Source organism: Tenrec ecaudatus, chromosome 15, assembly GCF_050624435.1.
Source record: "Tenrec ecaudatus isolate mTenEca1 chromosome 15, mTenEca1.hap1, whole genome shotgun sequence".
NCBI classification, from domain to species: domain Eukaryota; kingdom Metazoa; phylum Chordata; class Mammalia; order Afrosoricida; family Tenrecidae; genus Tenrec; species Tenrec ecaudatus.
In genome coordinates, this window is record NC_134544.1 from 116,064,672 (window position 1) to 116,086,496 (window position 21,825).

At 38.9% G+C, this 21,825-nt stretch overlaps 1 protein-coding gene across 2 annotated transcripts in view; it reads left to right on the plus strand.

Moving 5' to 3' along the window:
* Positions 1-21,825, plus strand: part of VAPA (VAMP associated protein A) — a 68,867-nt gene that overhangs the window by 10,209 nt on the left and 36,833 nt on the right. For both annotated transcript variants that reach the window (XM_075533158.1, XM_075533159.1), the window contains exon 2: positions 21,114-21,266. In XM_075533158.1, the coding sequence (XP_075389273.1) occupies positions 21,114-21,266 (153 nt within the window). The remainder of the gene's footprint in view (positions 1-21,113; positions 21,267-21,825) is intronic.

Consider the following 21,825-nt stretch of genomic DNA (forward strand, 5'->3'; position numbering starts at 1 on the left):
TCAGTTTCACATTTTCTTAGACTCATTGCTAGCTTCCTATTTCTTCCCAGGCCTTCCCTGCCTTTCTCCTATGAACTTACAAGTTCAGTCACTATCGCTCTAGATTTACCTATCCTGGATTTTATATACACAAGTTATTTATTTTAAAAATCTTTTTATTGGGGGCTCATACAACTCTTACCACAATCTATACATTGTGTCAAGCACATTCCTACATTTGTTGCCACCATCATTCTCAAAACATTTTCTTTCTACTTGAGCCCTTGGTATCAGCTTCTTATTTTCTCCTTCCTTCCCCCACACTCCCTCCCTCATGAACCCTTGATAATTTTTAAATTATTATTTTTTCATGTCTTAAACTGACCGATGATTCCCTTCACCCACTTTTCTGTTGTCAATCCCCCTGGGAGGGGGTTATATGTAGATCATGGTGATTGGTTCCACTTTCTCCACCTTCCCCTTCCCTCCTGGTATCACTACTCTCATTATTGGACCTGAGGGGTTTTATCTGTCCTGGATTCCCTGTGTGTCCAGGTCTTATGTGTACCTATGTACATACTCTGGTCTTGCCAGATTTGTAAGGTAGAATTGGGGTCATGATAGTGGGTGGGAGGAAGCATTAAAGAACTAGAGGAAAGTTGTATGTTTCATTGGTGTTATACTGTACCTTGACTGACTTGTAAGGGAATGTCCTTATAAGGGATCCTTTTGTAAGGGAATGTCCAATTACCGACAGATGGTCTTTGGGTCCCCACAGTACACTCCACCTCATTCAAAATTTGGACAACAGCTAACGTGACCAACAGATAGGAAGAAATACATATTTTTGCTCATTCAGGGAAAAAAAGCTTATCCAACAATGTGTGACTCATCAAACAATATCACTAATATTACACAAAAGTAAAAAATTGCAGAGGATAATTTAAAAATGGGCACAGCAATACATTGACAAGGAACTGCCTGAAATTTTGAGTTGTATTCCAAAGAGGGCATGAGGACTGAGAGATAGATATCATTACTGATATCAGTTCTTGTCTGAAAGCAAAGGATACCAACCAGAAAACAAAACTCAGTGCCATTGAGAGTCCATGCTGATTCATAGCAACCCTATAGGCCAGTGCAGAAATGGCCCTGTGGGTTTCCAAAACTGCAATTCTCTATGGGAGTAGAAAATCCCATCTTTGTCCCTTGGATTTTCTGGTAATTGTGATTAGCAGCCAAATGCATAACCATTACACCACCAGAGCTCCTTTAGAGGATACCAGAAGATGTTTATTTACCTATGATTTTAGTCTATGTGCAGTGGCAGAGACCAAGGGTCGGCAACTGGCTTGCAAACCATAATTGATGCATACATATGGCTCTGAAGTGAAATAGAAAATGAAAAATAAGCCTATCATAGTTCTATTTATAAAATTTGTAAAGGATATTATTCAGCTAATGGTTATTTCATTTCTAAAATATTTATGACTCGAATAATTTTTAATTATTGTGAGGGGCAGGATTGACTCTTCATCTCAAAAGTTTGCCAACCTTTGGCATAGAATATACTCTAAGTAAGTTCACAATTCCTGTTGTGAAGAATAGGAATTCCAGAGCAGTTAATGATGCTCATGGAACCCCAGGGTATATGGCATATAATCCGTTTAAAATCAGAAAAGGTTTGTGTCCGGGGAATCCTTTCGCTGTGCTTTTTCAGGCTGTATGCAGTAAGAGCAAATACTCTGTGAAACTGGACTAGGTGAGAAGTACATGGCCTTAGAAATGGAGGAAGACTCATTAACCTTCACTATACAGATGACACAACCTTGCTTTCTGAAATTGAGAGGACTGGAAGCACTTACTGATGAAGGTCAACGACCATCTAATTTACAATATCGTCTACACCGCAACGTAAAACAAAAGTTATCACAACTGAACCAGTGAGAAAAATGATAAATGCACAAAAGATTGGCGTTGTTAAGGATTTTATTTTATTTGCAACCGTCATCCATCCCCATGAAAGCAAAAGTCAGGAAATGAAGCCGTTTGCACTGGGAAAATTTCTGAAAGAATACTTTATAGCAGGGGCGAGGAACCTTTTTTTTCTGCCAAGGGTCATTTTGGATTTTATATCATCTTTCCCCAGCCATTTTAGTTAAATAATAAACTCACCCTGAATGTGATCACTGGAACTCCTTCTCTTTGAGACATATAATGTTAGCTGGTATTGATGATTTAGCAAGCCGTGTATACTTTGCAGGCCATTCATCACTGTTGCTTTAAAGCAGTGGTTCTCAACCTGTGGGTCCCAACCTCTTTGGGGGGGTCGAACGGCCCTTTCACAGGGCTTGCCTGATTCATAATAGTTTTCAAAATTACAGTGATGAAGTAGCAACAAAAATCATTTTATGAAGGGTGCAGCATTAGGAAGGTTGAGAACCACTGCTTTAAAGTGTTAAAGTCATTTTAAAGGGTAATTCCGAAGCCAAGGTATTTTCAGTTGCCTTTTAGGCATGCAAAAGCTGGACAATGAATTATATAAACCAAAGGGTAATTGATGCCTTTGAAAGGTGTTGATGAAGGCCATTGGATATACCATAAAAAGTGAGTAAATCTGGAAGTACAGTCAGTGCTCCTTAGAAGCAAGGATGGAGAAATTCATTCTCAAGTTCTTTGGATATAATTTTGTCTGGAGAGACCAGTCCCTGAAGGCTATCATATTTGGTAAGGCCAGTGGGTAAGGGGGGAAAAAAAGGAAAGACCCTCAGTGAGATAGCGTGATAGAGAGGCAGTAACAATAGGCTCAAGCAGAGGAACAAAATTGAGGATAACATAGCCAGCAATCTTTTATTCTGTTGAAGGTCAACCATGGGGACGTGAGTCAAGTGAAGCCTGGTAGAGGGGAGACGATGCCTAACAACGTGACATTCAAGTGATGTTACTCTTTAGATCCTTAGGGCCATATAGACCTGGAGACAGTGACTCAAGCAGAAATAAACAAGGATTAGCCTCTCAAGCGCAACCTCATCCTGAGGTCATCTATTAATACCTAAGTAAGATTCTGTTCTGTGTCTTTCATTTGGAGAAGTCCATGTGTATAGTCACCGTTTATGCTGTTGAAAAATGGTATTTGTTTTGAACAGGTTGTTGGTTTTGCAAAATTCTACCATCTGCTCTCCAGTTTCATTGCTATCACCGAGATCATATTTTCCAACAATTCTTCCCTTCTTCCAACTTTCGCATCCAATTGCCAATAATTATCACTGCATCTTGAATGTGTGTTTGATCAATTTCAGACTGAATTCTTGGGCAGAATTCTTCAATTGTTTGGTTGCAGAAAATTTCATATAATAATTAAATTGGATTTTCTTGAGTGGTGGGGATAGATATAATCTCACCTCACACAGCATTATACTTCAAGATTGATTTTGCAATGTCCTTTTAGACAATGAATGCCATATCATACTTTTTGATTGTGTTATTCCCAGCACAGTAGATCATATGATTTACTGATTCAGAGGGGCCAACACCAGCCCGTTTCAGCTCACTAATGCCTAGGATATTGATCTTTATGCATTCCACTTCATTTTTGAGAACTTCCACTTTTCCTAGATTCATACTTCCCACATTCCAAGATCCATCCATTAGATTTCTCCTTGAATCACACCCTCTTAGCAAAAGACCCTGAAGTCTCCCCTCTACCAGGCTTTACTTGACTCACGTCCCCATGGTTGACCTTCAATATCTGATGATGGTTTGAAGCCATGCCTTGGAAGTACAGTCAGAGTGCTTCTTGGAGGCAAGGATGCCCAGACTTTCTTTTTCCTACTTTGGACATGTTGTCAAGAGACCAGTCTCTGGAGAAGGACATCATGTGTGGTAGAAGGGCAGTGAAAAGGAGGAAGGTCCCTCAAGGAGAGGGCTTGGCACATTGGCGTCAGCAGTTGACTCAAACATTGGATGGGAGAAGAGAGGGGAAAAGAGGAGCTGATATCAAGGGCTCACATAGAAAGAAAATGTTTTGGAAATGATGATGGCAACATATGTATAAATGTGCTGATGCAATTGGTGTGTGGATTGTTATAAGAGCTGTGAGTCCCAATAAAATGATTTATTTAAAATAAAAAAAAAACGTGGGAGCAATTGTGAGAATGGTGCAAAACCTGGCAGTGTTTTGTTCTGTGGTGCATAAGATCACCAAGGGTCAGAATTGACTTCGATGGGACCTAATAACAGGATTCTGTTCCTCAAGATTTAAAATGTTTGTTTAAACAAGATTGGGCTTTATAATTTCTGGAAATATTTTAAACTTTGTCATAGGGGTTTCAGTTTATTTTACAAAATCTAGACCAGTGTCTTAGATTTTTGTGAAAGAAACATCTGCGTAGATAAATCATAAAGTATGTGCCATTGATATATTATGGATTGTTTAGCTGCTATTCTCTGACATTTAGGATGTTTTTTGTAACTAGAATTATTAGCATTTGGTACTTTTTTTTCCTTTTAAAAATTGACTTTTAAAGGAAGGAGCTTACCTGACATTGCAACAATTAAAAAAAAAAGTTTTATTAGAGGCTCATACAATTCTTATCACAATCCATACATACATCAATTGTGTAAAGCACATCTGTACATTCATTGCCCTCATCATTTTCAAAACATTTACTCTCCACTTAAGCCCTTGGCATCAGGTCCTCTTTTTTTCCCTTCCCTCCCTGCTTCCCCCTCATGAGCCCTTGATAATTTATAAATTATTATTTTGTCATATCTTGTCCTGTCCTATGTCTCCCTTCATCTCCTTTTCTGTTGTCCATCCCCCAGGGAGGAGGTCACATGTAAATCCTTTTAATCTGTTCCCCCTTTCCAACCCACCCTCCCTTTACCCTCCCAGTATCGCCACTTACACCCCTGGTCCTGAAGGGATCATCCTCCCTGGATTCCCTGTGCCTCCAGCTCCTATCTCCACCAGTGTACATCCTCTGCTCTATCCAGACTTGCAAGGCAGAATTCAGATCATGCTGGGGGGGGAGGGGGGAAGCATTTAGGAACTGGGGGAAAGCTGTATTCATCGGTGCTACATTGCACCCTGACTGACTCATCTCCTCCCCTAGACCCCTCTGTAAGGGGATCTCCAGTGGCCGACAATTGGGCTTTGGGTCTCCACTCTGCACTTCCCCCTTCATTCACTATGGTGAGATTTTTTTTGTTCTGATGATGCCTTATACCTGATCCCTTCGACACCTTGTGATCGCACAGGCTGGTGTGCTTCTTCCATGTGGGCTTTGTTGCTTCTGAGCTAGATGGCTGCTTGTTTTCCTTCAAGTCTTTAAGACCCTAGATGCTATCTCTTTTGATAGCCAGGCACCATCAGCTTTCTTCACCACATTTGCTTATGCACCCGTTTGTCCTTGGCAATCATATCATGGAGGTGTGCACCCAATGATATGATTTTTTTTTGTTCTTTGATGCCTAATAACTGATCCCTTCGGAACCACGTGATCACACAGGCTGGTGTGTTCTTCCATGTGGGCTTTGTTGCTTCTGAATTAGATGGCTGCTTTTTTATCTTTAAGCCTTTAAGACCCCAGACACTATATCTTTTGATAGCCGGGACATTGCAACAATTTAAGGATCTACTTATACTCACTGTCATTAAGTCCATTCTGACTTAAATAGTGACCCTGCAGCATAGAGTAGAACTGCCCCTGTGTTTTTCTGAAACTGTAAAACATAGGTTCTCAAACTTATTGGGCTTACCAACCGCCTTTCAGAAAAAATTACTCCAACCCCCCATGGTGATTAAAAACAATTTGTGTTATACACCGTAATCCAGGATAAAGTGTAGGTACCTGCTTGTGCAGCCCCTGGATGGTTTCAATGCCACCCACCCACCCAGGGGATGGTACCCACTTTGGGATCACTGCTATAAATATGGGAACAGAATGTTTCATGCTTGAAGCTGTCTTAGCTCCTGGGTTTGAACTTCTGACCTTGCAGCCCAATGCAAAACCCAGTACCCTCAAGGTTCCTTATCAGAATCTAATTAAACTCAATAATGTTTTAAAGTGGATATGTAAATTTAACTTGATAATACCAGGGGAATTTGTGAGAGCTGGAATGTGGTGTGACTGGCTTGTTTTTCAGGATCTTACAAGTATTCTGTCTTTAATAGAATGGAGTCCTAACTAATTTTCTGTCTCTTTCCATGAGTGGAAAATAATCATATTTTCCTTCTTTGACACGTGCCTTTCTTACATAGGTGCTGACATTCACAGACTTTCCTGTTTTAGGGGTCTTAAATGTATTGATTTGTAATATAATGTGATCAAATTTCTTTCTTACGGCTACTAGTACTCCTTCAATGCAAGAATACCATTCTATTTAACTGGCCTTCCATGATGCTCATCTTCCCCATGCGATTGCTGAAGACATAGTGGGTGCATAAACAAATGTGTTGAAGAAAGCTGATGGTGCCCAGCTATCAAAAGATATAGCTTCTGGTGTCTTAAAGGCTTGAAGATAAGCCGGTGACCATCTAGCTGAGAAGCAACAAAATACACATGGAAGAAGCACACCAACCTGTGTGATCACGAGATATCAATGGTATCAGGTATTAGGCATCAGTGAACAAAAAATTATATCATTGTGAATGTGGGGGAGTGCAGAGTGGAGACACAAAGCCCTTCTGTAGGCAACTGGACATCCCCTTACAGAAAGGTCATAGGAAGGAGATGAGCCAGTCGGGGTGCAGTATCGCACCAATGAAGCATACAACTTTCCTCTAATTCTTTAATCTTTCTTCCTCTCCACTATCATGACCCCATTTCTACCTTACAAATCCCGCTATACCAGAGGATGTACACTGATACAGATAAGATGTGGAAACATGGAATCCAGGACAGATAAACCCCTCAGGACCAATAATGAGAGCAGTGATACCAGGAGGGTAAGGGAAAGGTGGGGGAGAAATGGAGAACTGATCACAATGTTCTACATATAACCCCCTCATTGGGAGACGGACAGTAGAAACGTGGGTGAAGGGAGACATCGGACCATGTAAGACATGAAAAAATAATGATAATTTATAAATTATCAAGGGCTCGGGAGGGAGGGGGGAACATGAGCTGATAGCAAGGACTCAAGTAGAAAGCAAACGTTTTTTAAGACTGATGATGGCAATAAATGTGCATGACGCAATGGTATGTATGGATTGTGATAAGAGCTGTACGAACACCCCAATAAAATGGTTTATTTAAGTACTCAATTCTTATCATTAGAAATAACCTCTTAGCATGGTATACATTTCTTTTAAGTGTTTTCTGTATATAACTGGACCCTTACATCCTGGTTTTGTATGTATGTATATACTGAAAAGTTAGCCATTTTCATAATTTCTAAGTGTAGAATTCAGTGACATTAGCTATAGCTACTATATTGTGCTACTATCACCACCCTCCATCTCCAACAGTTTTACATCACCCGAGTGAAACTTTGTGTCAAAGCAGCAATAATTCCCTTTCTTTGTTTCTCCCAATCCTTGTTGACCATTTTCCTACTCATTTTCTATTCTAGATATTTAATTAATATGAGAGATCATACAATACTTGTCCTTCCTTGAATTTCTTCAAGTTCTCCTGTATTTTTTTTAAAGATAATATTACTGGGATCATTTTCTCTTGTAAATATTTTCTATTGAAGCTAAAAAAATCTTTAGAGCTGTAAATGGTACTAAAATGATTGCTTTACGTTTCTCCAAAATTTGTATGCTTTTTATTTTTTAATTGTTATTTGGTTGAAAGTTTTCAGAGCAAATTAGATTTCCACTCAATGTTGTGCACACATTTGGTTCCATGACATTACTTGCAAATCTCTTCAATGCACTAGCACTTTTCCCAATTGCTCCCTGGGTTTCCATTCATTCTTCCCTGCTCCTTCCTGCATTTTATTTCAGGCAAGTGTTTCCATTTAATCTCTTGGTTGATTATACCAAGAAAAACATTCCTCCCTGGTTTGTTTACTTAACCAGGGACGTCTTTTACGGTGAAAAATAATCTTTGGGGATGGCTTCACCTCTAAGCTGGAGAGTTACCCTAAGGACCACAGTCTCGGGCTTCCCACCATTTCCTATCAGACAAGTTGAGTCTGGTCTTTATGAATTTGAAATTTGTCCTACATCCAGAACCTTCTATTGTGATGCTGATAAGAAAGTTTTGATCTCCTCTAAGTCTTCTAGACTTAGACTAATGAAGACTGTGATTTACATATCCATTGGACTAAATTTTTCCTGGAGTCTTTTAAGATCCCAATTGTTACTCACCAGCATAAGATATAGAACACTTGATGAAATGTCTATGCAAGTACTCCGCCACTTTTTTTTACTTGATTTTTATTTTATTGATGAATTGAAAGTTTTCTGTAAGTTTTAGAGAATAATCCCTTGTTGGTGTATCCTTGCCAATTTTGTGTTTCCAGTCTGTGGGTTTTCTTTCTACTCATTTAGAAACATCCTTCGCTGAGTACACGTGTTTAATTTTTAGGAGCTCTCAGCTGTCTAGTTTTTCTTCTCCTATTTGTCTATCTGACAGTGTTCCACTGCTATTGGTGAGGTTTTCAGCGTCTAATTTCTTAGAAATGAACAGCTTGTCCTGTCTTGGTAGTCTGTTCTTAGTTTGGAAGCTCTGCTGAACCCTCTTCACTTTGGGGGACCCTGCTGGCATTTGAAATACCAGTGACATAGCTTCCAGCATCACAGTACCACACAAGCCGCCACAGTATGAAAAACTAACAGACAAGTGCTGGAGAACATAAATACAAATAAGCAATTTACATAAAACATAGAAATAGGTATAAATGCTTATGATCTCAAAACCAATCCAGCTGACCTGATAGGATTTCCTACTTTCATATCACGTTTATACAATAAAATTGTGTGAAAATTCAATGATCTTTTAGTTCTATTTTTCCACAAGTTTTTAAAATCCCCTTGTATATGTGTTTGTATGTATGCTTGTGTATATATGTATGCATACCTGCACATAAACATTTTTGTTGTAAAACATTTTTCGAGTCAACATTTTTATATACAATTCAGTAACATCTTAGGTTGTCAACCATTGTTTTTCATCCCCCTTAACAGAATCACAATATCCTTTATCCATTACTTTTAAATTATATTTATTTCTGTGAGTTAGCATTGACTAAAATACAGTACAGACAGTAGTAATAAAAATACTTGCCTTATGGCATAGTTCTTGTAAAATGAGTGCTCAATGTTTGTTACTGTAAAACTTTTTGTTGTTGCTATTTTTGGTATGTCTGTTAAGTTGCTAAAGTCTGTGTAAATGTATTGAAGTAGTCATCATCTGCCTTGCTTACAGCTACGTTATTGTAGTAGTCATCCAGCTTTCCTCATTAGGGTTTTTGCCATTTCTACACTAAAAGGGGGAAGTAGATTGAAGGAGTAAAACTACTACTTCCAACCTGATGGTTGGAATTGATTCATGAAGGCCTTGAGTTGAGTCATCATAGCATTTGAAACAAAACTTAATATGCTTATGATTTTTTCATTGCATGTTTGTTCAATAAAATTCATATAGCCACTCATCCATACTTCAAATAATCAACTTGCAAATTATTGCCATTGAATTGATACTGACTCTATGACCTATAGTGTAGAACTGCCCTTATGCGTTTCTTAGGCTGAAAATCTCAATGTTAGCAGAAAGCCTGATCTTTCTCCTGAAGAGCAGCTGATGAGTTTGATTGGCTGACGCTGTGGTTAACTATCCAGTTTATAACCCGGTAGGTCACAAGGTCTCCTTCAATAAATAGACTGTGAGAAATGCTATTAGATGAGGTGTAGATTACATGCTGTGTGAATTGTATGGTTAATCACGTCCTTGTCAAATATGTATTTAATTGACTACTTCCTTCTCTTACACAGCCAGGTGCCACTCACCTGGTACTGCATAGCCAGGAACTTAGAAAAACCTGTCCACATTGAAGGGTCTAAAATTTTACCCTGCTGCAACATTGTGGGTGCTGGAAGAAAACAGATTCCTGGGTTAGGGACAAAGGATTTTATTATTCACAGCACTGCATGCAACATGGACTACATTTAGTGTTGTTCTCTCTTGACCCTTTGACTTTGGGGTAACACACCCAAATTTGGTCAAATGGGTATTGTGTATGTGGGAAAGAACTGAGCTTGGGTGTGTGTGTAAGCCAGGCCTGACATAAGTTGGAGATGTTTTTTGTTTGCTTGTTTTCACTATTTCATTTTAATATCAGTGTCTTTATAAATCTGATCTTTGCCTATATAGGTAGACATGAGAATAACAACAAATTTTATGCTGCAACATAGAATGAGAGTAGTATATATTATTAATAAAAGGACAGTCAAGTTCACTGTAAATTAAATATGTCATTAGTTGAGGACTGTATGTATTTTTAAAATAGACTATGAAAACGTGCCTGGCCTTTGTTCTTGAAGAAAGCCCTTCTCTTTATTGTCCTGGACAGTGAGTAAACTTGCCCTTTCTCCTAAACAGGGAGACAATATTTCCCACGACTGCTCGCTTATTTTTAAATCCTGAAAAGATAGTCTTGAATAAAAGGAAGCCAGTACCTCTGCTCATAAAATATGTGGAATTGCTAGAAACCTGTAAACGATTGTCCCCTGACTGGTCTCTGAATTGCTAACCTTAACAAGTGTTCCAAAATTCAAAAATTAACGTTCAGAAACTTTTCTGATCGCACATCATCTCTGCTTTGCCGGTTTATTCTGAATCTTTGAGTCTTTTTCTAGCTCTTAAAGTGCTCCACTCCGCATACTACTGCATATCCTGAATTAAGCAACTGCCAATGTAACATTTTAAGAAGACCTTAATAGTAATTCAAATAAGAACATGGATAGATGATAACCGTTGAAAGTTTTCTTTGGTCAGCAGATGTACTTTCAGCTGGATTCCATTCCTTTGAAGACGGACTTGGAAAGTTTGAGGAATAAAGTCCCACTATTTAACAGAAATCCTTTCTCTGGCATTTGAGTTTTAGAAAATAGCATGAATATTAAGTGCCTTTCATTCTGGAAAAAATATGTTAAGGCAAAAAGACAGGCCATTTCTACTGGGGTCGTCCTTTTTGTTCAGCTGTCGAAAACTTTTGTGACATTTTTGAAATTTTAGTTCCAAGTTTTTTAGTCCTGGTATCAAAATACTATGAAGATATTCTTAAAATGTTTGTTACTGGTGGTAGATGGTATTGAGTCAGTTTTGACTTAGTGACCTTGTGGGAACTGTAGAACTGCCCTATAGGAGTATTTAGGCTATCTCATTTCCTGAAATTAGACTGCCACTAGGTGAGTTTAAACAACCAGTCTTTTGGTTAACACAGGGTTGAGCACTTAAATCACTGTACCGCTAGTCTCCTTCCTGAAACTTCCCCCCCTCCTCATCTCCCCCCCACCCCGTCCCTGCTCCCCCCAAAAGCTTAGGTAGTTGTTTATCATCTTCACTGCAGGATAGAAGACCATCTTTAAAGAAGTCCATTCTAATTTTGGCCCAATTTTTAATTCATTAGCTAGTAAATTTATATGTAATATACATTTTAGCCATCTTAGTACTCTGTATGTATAATTCAGTGGTGCTCTCGATCATTTGTACAACAGAAGCTTATTCTGTCCCCAAAACAATGATTTCTGAACTCCCATACTGCTCACCTTTGCCCAAACGTTTGCACATGGGCACATTTGTGTATGTTAGATATGTTATATATGTCTGGTACTAAGAATCTGGGGCTGGGACTAGATAAGAGAATCATTCGGGTAGCAGTGGGTTTGTTTTGGTTTGGGCAATAGAGTTCGGATAGAATACTTAACGTCAAAGGAGACGAAGGAGAAGCCCTTTAATTCAAAGTTATCTTGATTGTGGTGCTTGTTTTTGTTTGTTTTCTCATTTAAAGAGTGCAAGTATGTAACTTGTGTTGTGTAGAACTTTTTCTCATTTTATATAAAATGATAGCCATGGTAGTGTTGTCACTCATTCCTTGGGTGAATGATGAGGCTTACCTACTTCTGTAAAGATCTATAGCTTCGGGAAATTTAATATGAGTCAGAATCTACTCAGTGGTACTAGGTTTAAAAATATTGTTATATGTAGTCAGTGAAATTTCATTCATCTGTCACATATAAAATATGTACTAATTCTTGATGATGCCTACAAGTGGTGAATATTATTTACTTTTGTTAAAATACTCTATTTTAAAATTACATGATAGTGAAGTAATATCACAAAAAAGTAAGATTTAAAAGGATAAACTTTAATAAGGCAGAATATAGTTTCTGTAATGGAGTGGTTCTTTAACCTTATTTAACCCAGTACCCTAATTTTATATTTTGTAACATTCCCTTTACTATTCTAAAATGAAATTTTTATATGAAAGTGCCTACCAATATTTTAAAAGTTAGCATTCCTTAACTGTAACATAAAGGAGAAATAAAATGAAAGCAATTTCGTATTGAAATTGGTATTTTAATGTGTAACTGCTTGGGCATAACACTAGAAGACATAATGAAGTAGTGCAATATGCTTGTTCCTACTTCTAAGTTTGTATTGAAGTGAAATAAGACGATCAATCTGAATATTGTTGACAGTTTTTCTCTAACACTGAAGTGAGAGCAAATAAACTATATAGATGAGTCATGTGAATGTGTTACATATTAATATTTGCTGACTAATATGTGTTCCGTTGATTCAAGTACCAACTTTCTGAAATGGAAATGATGCATTCACCTTTTGAAGTTTTTTACAGAACAGCTTTTGTTTGTTTTACACAGTAAGTGAAATCCTGGAGAAGTCAGTGTACCTAAAAACATCAACATGTATTTAAGTATAAAATGAAGTTAAGTAAAGCATGCTGAAATTATTATAAAGAAAATTTTCACCAACATGAATTTACAGTAGGGTATTTGAATATTTCTCAGGATGGGAAAGGAGGCAGTGGGGGGTGCGGTGTTGTTTGAATCTGCCCCAGTACTGTTCCCTTTTTACCCAACAGTAGCACTCCAGCAAAAATACCCTCTCTTTAATTCACAACATCACCCTAGGCTTTTTAAGCATTCTATTTGTAGCTCTTTCAATAACGTCCATAACTTTTCCTCTTTGGAAGATTTTTCCGTGTATATCATACAAAATTTTTAACCAGCTGATTCATGAGGTTACAACCCCTCCCACAATTTCCCAACTTCATTCATCCTTAACCCAATCAAAAATTAGTGCCAATTTTTGTGCTTATGTGTTTTTCTGGAGTTAAGATATCATTTCCTTCAGATTCCCCAAAGGGATCTGTGACCCACAAAAGTAGACCAGAGGTTTCTTCCTATATAATAAATTAGGTTGTTTTTGTGCTAAGGACCACCCAAACCCCAAATCCACTGCTATCTAGTCCATTGCAACTCCCAGTGAACCCTATATAGAGTTTCTGAGGCTGTAAATCGTTGTCACAGCTGATGAGCTGCTCTTCCTCATGAAGAGCAACTAGTGGGTTTGAACTGCCATCTTTGCAGTTAGCAGTGTAACATTGGTTTGACAGTGCCCTACTAATGGTTCCTAGTACTTGTTGATTATTCATTTTAACTAGGCCAATGGGTGCAGACTCTGAATTGTCTGCTGAGAGACTTGGTTAGAGGGGCACGTGGAGTACAAAATCTCAAATTCATTTGTTAGCTGCCATTGAGTTAGTTGTAACTCAGTGACTGTGTATAAAAGAATGGACCACTACATGGTCCATCACCATCCCACAATTGATCTTGTTTCAGCTCATTGTTGCAACCACTGTGTGTCAAACCATCTTGTCCTACCAGGCCTCCTACACTCACCTCACCACCAATTTGGATCACTTGTTCCCTTGTCCCTGGGTTTGTTAACACCACTTACTTTCTCCCCACCTCCCCCTCCCGACACAATTGCTGAACAGAAAGCGGGTGCATAAGCAAATGTGAAGAAAGCTGATGGTGCCCGGCTATCAAAAGGTATAGTGTCTGGGGTCTTAAAGACTTGAAGGTAAACAAACAGCCATCTAGTTCAGAAGCAACAAAGCCCACATGGAAGAAGCACACCAGCCTGTGCGATCATGAGATGTCGAAGAGATCAGATATAAGACATCAGAAAGAAAAAAAAATCTTAACCATAGTGAATGAAGTGGGAAGTGCAGAGTGGAGACCCAAAGCCCAGTTGTTGTCCACTGGAGATCTCCTTGCAGAAGGGTCTAGGGGAGATGAGTAAGTCAGGGTGCGATGTTTGGGGGGTGGGGGGTGTTGGGGAAATCAAGTTGACCGTGTTTTAACCAGTCAAGTCAAGTTTATCATTCTGATCTCTCCAATGGTAACTAGTTTATTCCCATCTCTCCATTAAGGATTGAGGGAAATCACTGGAGGCTTATTTCCTGTGTAGAGCTCACAAATGGCTCTTGAGCTCCTATTGTCGTCCATAGCCTCTGCAAACCAGAGTCTCACAAGTTAAGCTCTTGATTCTGTTCCTCCTTAAGCATCAGATTATATGATTTACAATCCTTGCTGTGCTGCTTTTTGCGTGGATATGGTAACGTTTCACTTAGATGGCTGCTTGTTTGGAAGCAACCCTTTAAGACACCAGATGCTATTTTATCTGATAGTCAGGTGCCATATAATTTCTTCGCCACACTTTGCACCCATATCTTCGGTGTTCCCTTCCTAAGGGTGAGTATCAAGCAGGCCCATGATGTAAGAACTACTTGCCAAGAAAGAGAACTACCGTATATATCCAAGTATAAGCTGAGGTACCTAATTATTACCTGGGAAACCAGAAAAACTGATTGACTTGAGTATAAGCCTAGGGTGGGAAATGTAGGATGTGAATTAACACAGAGACAGAGGGAAGAGACTGAGCTACATACACAACCTTACCAGTTCAGCTGCCTGCGTAAGTGAATCACTACGGGTACTTCTGCAAATTGGAGCCGTTCACGTCATCGGACGGCTCTGATTGGTTAGATGTGAGTAAACAAACATTCAAAGCCCTGCAGTGTCAGCGGGGCTTTGAATGAACAGGGGCTTTGAATGAACAGCGGAGGAATGGCAGTCACCCACGAGATATCACTGACCCGTGTATAAGCCGAACCCCAGTTTTCTAAACATTTTATTAGGGGCTCATACAACTCTTATCACAGTCTTTACATATACATACATCACTTGTATAAAGCACATCTGTACATTCTTTGCCCTAATCATTTTCTTTTTTTACATTTTATTAGGGACGAACCCCAGTTTTTCAGCACATCATTTGTGCTGAAAATCTCGACTTATACATGAGTATATTCGGTAATTGTTCTTAAATTGGAGCTAGGATTTAGGGCCAGCTCAAAACTTATTCCTGGATCTATGTTGTTTTCTCCTCTGCCTTTGGCTCCCTTTCAAGACCTTTGTTAATTTATGGTAGAGAATCTTATTGATCATCTCCCTGGAGCATAAAGATCTTCTTTTAATGTTGTCATTGTTTAACCCCTGGTACTGTTTTATAAAACATAGTTGAGAGGGCTATTGGGCCCATGGAAGCTAACTTCGTATTGCAATACCTGAATTATTCACTTGTATAGAATCAGTCCTTTCATGGCTAGATGCTATTTATTCAAACAATGAGAGTTGGTTGTCAGGGAAAATTTACAATATTATTCACTGGGAATGCCAGTCTCTGGTTTGATGAGACAATAATATATCTTACTACATCAAATAAGGGATTGATGTAGTAAGTCAATGATTGCCCAGCTACGGTCAGTACATTACTCTTCGGTATAGCTGCCTTCTGCTGCTTCAAAAACCATGAATTTTCGGTCAAGTCCTCACGTGACAGGTGTGTTTGAGGCAAAATCCAGTTCACCTAGTGGAGTTTCCACATCGGATTTCAATGGTGCAATTTTGGGCACGTTTTGTGCACCTTGGAGGTCCAATTTTCAGTGTCCCAATGTTCTATGACACTTGACCTGGGTCTCCAGGCAAAGTTTATACTTCTGTTATTTTTTGATTGCGTGTTTTCCACGAAGCCTTTGAACCTCCTATATACTAGGTTAAGTTAAAAAAAATGCTAAGACTTGTAGTTCATACATGCATAGTTTATTCCAAACAAATGTCTCTATAATCAGTAGGTTACTGTGGATAAATTCTTTATTTAATATGCTTGCCTTGATTTCATTAAGATTCTTTAAAACACACACAGAGATACTTTCATAAGTGTAGCTTCCGAGGGAAAGATCTGTTCGGGCAGTTAAATTCAAGACTGAGAGGTTAGCTTGGAAGTCAGGGCAAATGTCTTTTAAGAATCTGGAGAGATAATCTTGATAGATTTTCTTGGAGTATAAAGGATGATGATTGGAGCCAGGAAAATTGCACAGAGGGATTTTTTTTTTTTTTTTTTGCATCCTGACAATACAACTCATTCATTCTTCAAGGGCTGTCCTGGGAGAATTTCATTGGGAAAACATGCCCTATCTAACTTACAGCCCTAATCATGCTCCTTTGGACTTCTTTTGTTCCCAAAAGTCAAACAGCTCTTAAAAGGAACCTAATTTGATAGTCCCTCCAGGATACCAAAACTGCTATTTTAACAATGTTGTAGGTTAAAGTTTCAAGGAAGGCTTTGAGTGATGGAAACACCACTTTCAGAAATGTGTAGTCTTCTTAAATAGAGGATAGATCCCTGGTGACGTAGTGGTTATGTGTGGGCTGTGATTCACAAGGTCAGCAGTTTGAAACCACCAGCCTGCTCTCCTGAAGAAAGGGGGCACCATTATCTGAATAATACCCTTTAAAATTTTTATAAATGAAATTTTTATTTTGGTTTTATTTTCTTCTATAGTGGTTTTATTTTTTTTCTCAATTTTACTCCAGAGCCACATGTACATACCAAAAGAGCAACAGTTTGCCTGACCTAGGGGAAGATAAAAGTGGAAGGGAAAGTATTAGAGCAGTGGCTCGCAACCTTCCTCATGCAGCGGCCCTTTCATGCAGCTCCTCATGCTGGGGTGACCCCAGCCATTGCTACTTCATCACTGCCATTTTGCTACTGTGATGAATTGGGTGACCCCCGTGAAAGGGTCGTTTGACACCCCCCCTCCAAAGGGGTTGTGACCCACAGGTTGAGAATTTCTGTATTAGAAGAAGAAAAGTGGGTGGGGGCAAGAATCAGGTAGTCTAATTGGTGGGTTATAGGAAAAGGTAAAAAGAAAAATTTTTTATTTGACAAGGATGAAAGAAGGGGTATTGTTGACTGATGAAGAGAATTGTAAGAGTAGTGTGAACTTTTGTCTTGAAGAGAGGAAAGAAAACAAAGGGAGAGCTTTTGGTGTTTGGGTTCTAAGCTCTGTCCAAGAGTGTTGCTGATGTGGGGAGAGAAAGGCATATTTCCTGGAGAAGAGTGGTGAACCTACACCCACGTAGATTCTGGGCCTGTGCTTGAAATACAAAAGGTGAGGGTCAGTATGGTAGTTGCAGTCAGTGTCTGTGATGCCATCTGGTGTAGGGTTCTTGGGATGCCTGGAATATGTTTATGCTCTGCAGTGGCTTGTAGAAGAGGGGCTTGAGGGTAATGGCAGGATATGGAGAAGTTTCTCCAGGCTGTCCTGGGCTGAGTGGGTGTGAAGTGGGGGTAGGGCTCCCACCTTCCAAGAGGCAGGGGCCTCTGAGAAGCATGGGGTGGAGGTAGCTGGACTTTACACCTTTCTTGGGTAGCCCAGGGCAGGGAGGAGATGAGTAGTCTAAATGAGGTACTTTCTGGGAGATGAGAGTATTGCTAACTTGAGGATGGTAGAAGTGATGAGAAATATTTTTGTTAAGAAAATGGGATAGTACTAATTAAAGGATTATAAAATAGCACAGGAGAGGAAAAGAAAAACAGTTGGGGGTCTAAACTCTGCCCTGAGAGAGATCAAACTTGTACAGGGCAGAGATCATTTGAGCAATTGGAAGCAGTACTGAGGAGTGAGTGGCTCAGCACTTTTAAGTGTTTAGACTGGCAGGGCTAGGTTGAGGAGTTTGGGACAAGATGGCTTCTGGAGCTAAGAGACTGAAATTCCTGCAGAGCAGCAATTCTCAACCTGTGGGTGGCAACCCCTTTGGTGGTCGAACGACCCTTTCACAGGGGTCTCCTAAGACTATCGGAAAACACACATTTCACAATATATAATTACATACTGTAGTGATTAATCACTATACTTTAAGCTTAATTATGATCTATTTGTAACAATGAAAATGTATCCTGCATGTCAAGATGTTTGCATTACAATTCATAACAGCAAAATTGCAGTTAAGAAGTAGCAACAAAAATAATTTTATGGTTGGGGGTCACCACAACATGAGGAACTGTATTAAAGGATCACAACATTAGGAAGGTTGAGAACCACTGTTGTCGAGTGAGGCTAAAATTGTAGCTGGCTGTCTTAAAGGAATAAGGGCTCAGGTAGCCCAGGTATGAGTAGGTGGGATACACTGCTCAGGTGGTGCCGGTTGCCCAAGGGGTGTGGGGGGGTGGAAGAAAGGGAGTTGTACCTGGTACCTTCTTAGAGGGTACATTGTTGCTTTGGAGAGACTTGGGTTGTTGGGGGCCCGTGGTACCTAGGCTAGCAGGCACTTTAGCTGGGATGCAGGGCAGTTACTGGTGCCTTACAGCGCTCTGTCAGGTGTTGTAGCCTACCTACCCTTCTCAGCTGAAGGGCACGCCTCAGTCCAGGGGCACCTATATGACGGAGTATTTGACTGCCGAAAGGTGCCCACCAGTGAACGGGGGTGATTAGGGTTATGTGGGCAGTCTGGAGGCCAGGTGTATGGAGGGTACACCAGCTAGGGAGTTACAGTGGTCTCTGGGGTCTGCTGTGCAATTGGGCGGTTTGACCCAGTGGGAGGAAGGGCTAGACATCTCCCCTTCTGGAACTCGAACTCCCACCAGCCCTGGACTTAGGAGTGGAGCTTGGGTCACTTAAGAATTGGATTGATGTATGGACTGCTTGTGCCTCACTCTTTCCTGATGGTTTTGTTGTTGTTTTTCTTGGTTCTTGGAGAGGGTTTCACTCTCCATAGGATCAGTTGGCTGTCTTCCACATGTTGTTTTAGATGGTTATTTTACAAATACATTGTTCTAATTTTATCTTTAATTTCTGGCTTCATCACAGCTTCAAATATTTATTTCTTTGAAATTATTTTACAGCTCACAAACTTATTAAGCATAAGATAGCATCATTTCACCTGGTAATGTTGAAAATAAGTATATTTTAATGATTGTCTTGCTTTGTGAAAAAATTCTGTTGGTACATTAGGCAGATGTTTAATTTTTTCTGCACTCTCCCTAATGGCCATTTTTGTTTGGTTGTGTTTTTTATCACCCTTCCAAGGTTTTGTCTCAGATAATTTTTCAGTACTCAAAAAATGGGAAAGAAACCTCTGGAATAATTGATGGTGGCTGTAACAATGAATTGAAGCATAACAGCAGTTACGAATGGTGTGCAATTGGGCAGCATTTCTTTCTGTTGTATAGGGTTGCTGTGAGTTGACATTAACTCCACACCACCTAATAGCAGGTGGTTGGAGACTTCTTAATCTAGTTTCCATGATAGATCAATTTTTAACATCTTAAAAGACATGATTAGCCTTTTTAAGAAAAGATATTTGAAAGTTGCATTTATCATGATTGTCTGTGGTTTTAACCTTCCAACTTAAAAAAAACCTGAAAATGAATTGCTTGTGTATAGATTGTTTAAAATTGCTTTTGCAAACATTACTATAAGATAATAGAAATCTTTCGTAACTAGCAAAGTATGATGCCATTGCTTCTCAGTACATCCTCTAGGTCTATATTCTTCTGAAGGCAGGGTCCATCTGTGACCTTTCCCCTAAGAATTTCACACTCTCCTCTACATACCATATCAAAACTGCAGTTTTGGCATCCTCAAGGGACTCAGATTAAGTTCCTTTCCAATGCTCTGTGAGTTTTGGAAAGTGAACAAAATTTGTAGGGTGTTTGAGGCAGTTTCCCAACAAAATTCGAGGGCAACCTTTACTTGCCTATCTTCAAAGAAAGCATTGTTATGATAAGAAAAAAATTTATTGGTTCAACATTTCCCACCCCCGTTAGGGCAGTTTTAATTTGTCTCAAAATTATTTCATAATCTCCAATAATTGTCTTGTGGGGTTTTTGGAGAAATTTTACCAGGATTAACCAAGAGTCCCAGAACAATTGCTATAATCTTCTGAGTTGACCTCTCTGCAGTGAACTTATGTGATCTAACATCCCCTCAGAAACTGTTTTATTGAACTTAAGTTTTTGTTTTGTTTTTAATCGAGAGACTAAAACAAGGATATTACTGAAAAAACTTATCTGAAGCCATCCACTTACTGCAGAGATGTGTTTAACCATGTTTTTCTGGAATAGACTCAGGCATTTATTTATAAATTGTAATCCTAGTAACAAAATTGTGTGTATGATTTTGTTTTCCATTGTTGCATGTTTTTAGCTTACATTTTATCTCCTAATTAACAGATACTAATTTTGTGGTACAAATGAATCTGTGAAATCTAATTATAAGCCCTTTTTTATCCAAAAGTAAAATTATTATAACTTTGCCTTCTTAAAAAAGAGAGAGAACTTGCTTGATGACTTGTGAGTTCATTTTTGTGTGGGGCGGGGTTCTTTAGTAAAATGAAATTAGGCTGGTTGTAGACCACTGGAAAATCCTGATATATATCCAGTAATTAGATAGAACTTTTTTTAAGACCTTTTTTTAGTTAAGAAACAATATATGTTTACTGTATATATTTTGTGAAAAGTGGCATGTAAGGAAGAAAAAACAGCTTATTTTTAAGGATAAAAGCATATTTATAGATATGTATTTAAATTCATACTTAAATAAAATTGGGGTTACTGTATATACGTTTTTAAGGTGAGTTTTTCCTCAAACTTGTAATGCCGTTTTTGTGGTAAAATTAGGTGCCTCGGCTGATACTCGGTCGGTTTATATTTGAGTATCTATGATATGTAGATTCAGATATGGATTCTAATTGAAAAGGTGTGGATACAATTTTTAATTTCTTTTTGTTTTTAAAATTTTTACAGGGCCCTTCACAGATGTAGTCACTACAAATCTTAAATTGAGAAATCCATCGGATAGAAAAGTGTGTTTTAAAGTGAAGACTACAGCTCCTCGTCGGTACTGTGTGAGGCCCAACAGCGGGATTATTGACCCCGGGTCATCTGTAACGGTTTCAGGTAGCAAATCCTGTTCTTAGTTTCTGTTCTGGCATTTCATGATTTTGTTTAGTTTAGTTGTTAACTAATAGGATTTAATGTGGAGAAAAAGAAATGAATCTTTATTCTCACTTGGCTCTTAATAGTGTTCTGTTGCCCTCCCATAAGCAAGCGACGTGACAGAAAAAAATTTCATCTTAAATCCTTCTGGTCAGTTTATAAGTAATTCTCATTGGTTAAAATATTGTACCACAATGTTTGCCCTTATTTTGTCTTTGAGACACTGTGCCATATTTTTGCTTGATGTCATTCAGATCTCTAGCTTCCTGTGTGTCATATACAATTCTTTTACTCAAAAATCAACAATATTTCCTTTATTGCCTAGTGTATCTTTCTGCTTTCCATTTATTGTAAATGCTGGTGGTGTCCTGCACTTGGAAACTTTATTTTTAGTGCATCCTTCGTGTTTGTTTGTAGTTGAAGTATTCTTGATTTGTCCCACTCCTGCTGTGAAGTCTGTGCTTGGAACCGGTTATAAGCCATTCTTCCTTCCTTTGACATAACCATATCATCTCACAAA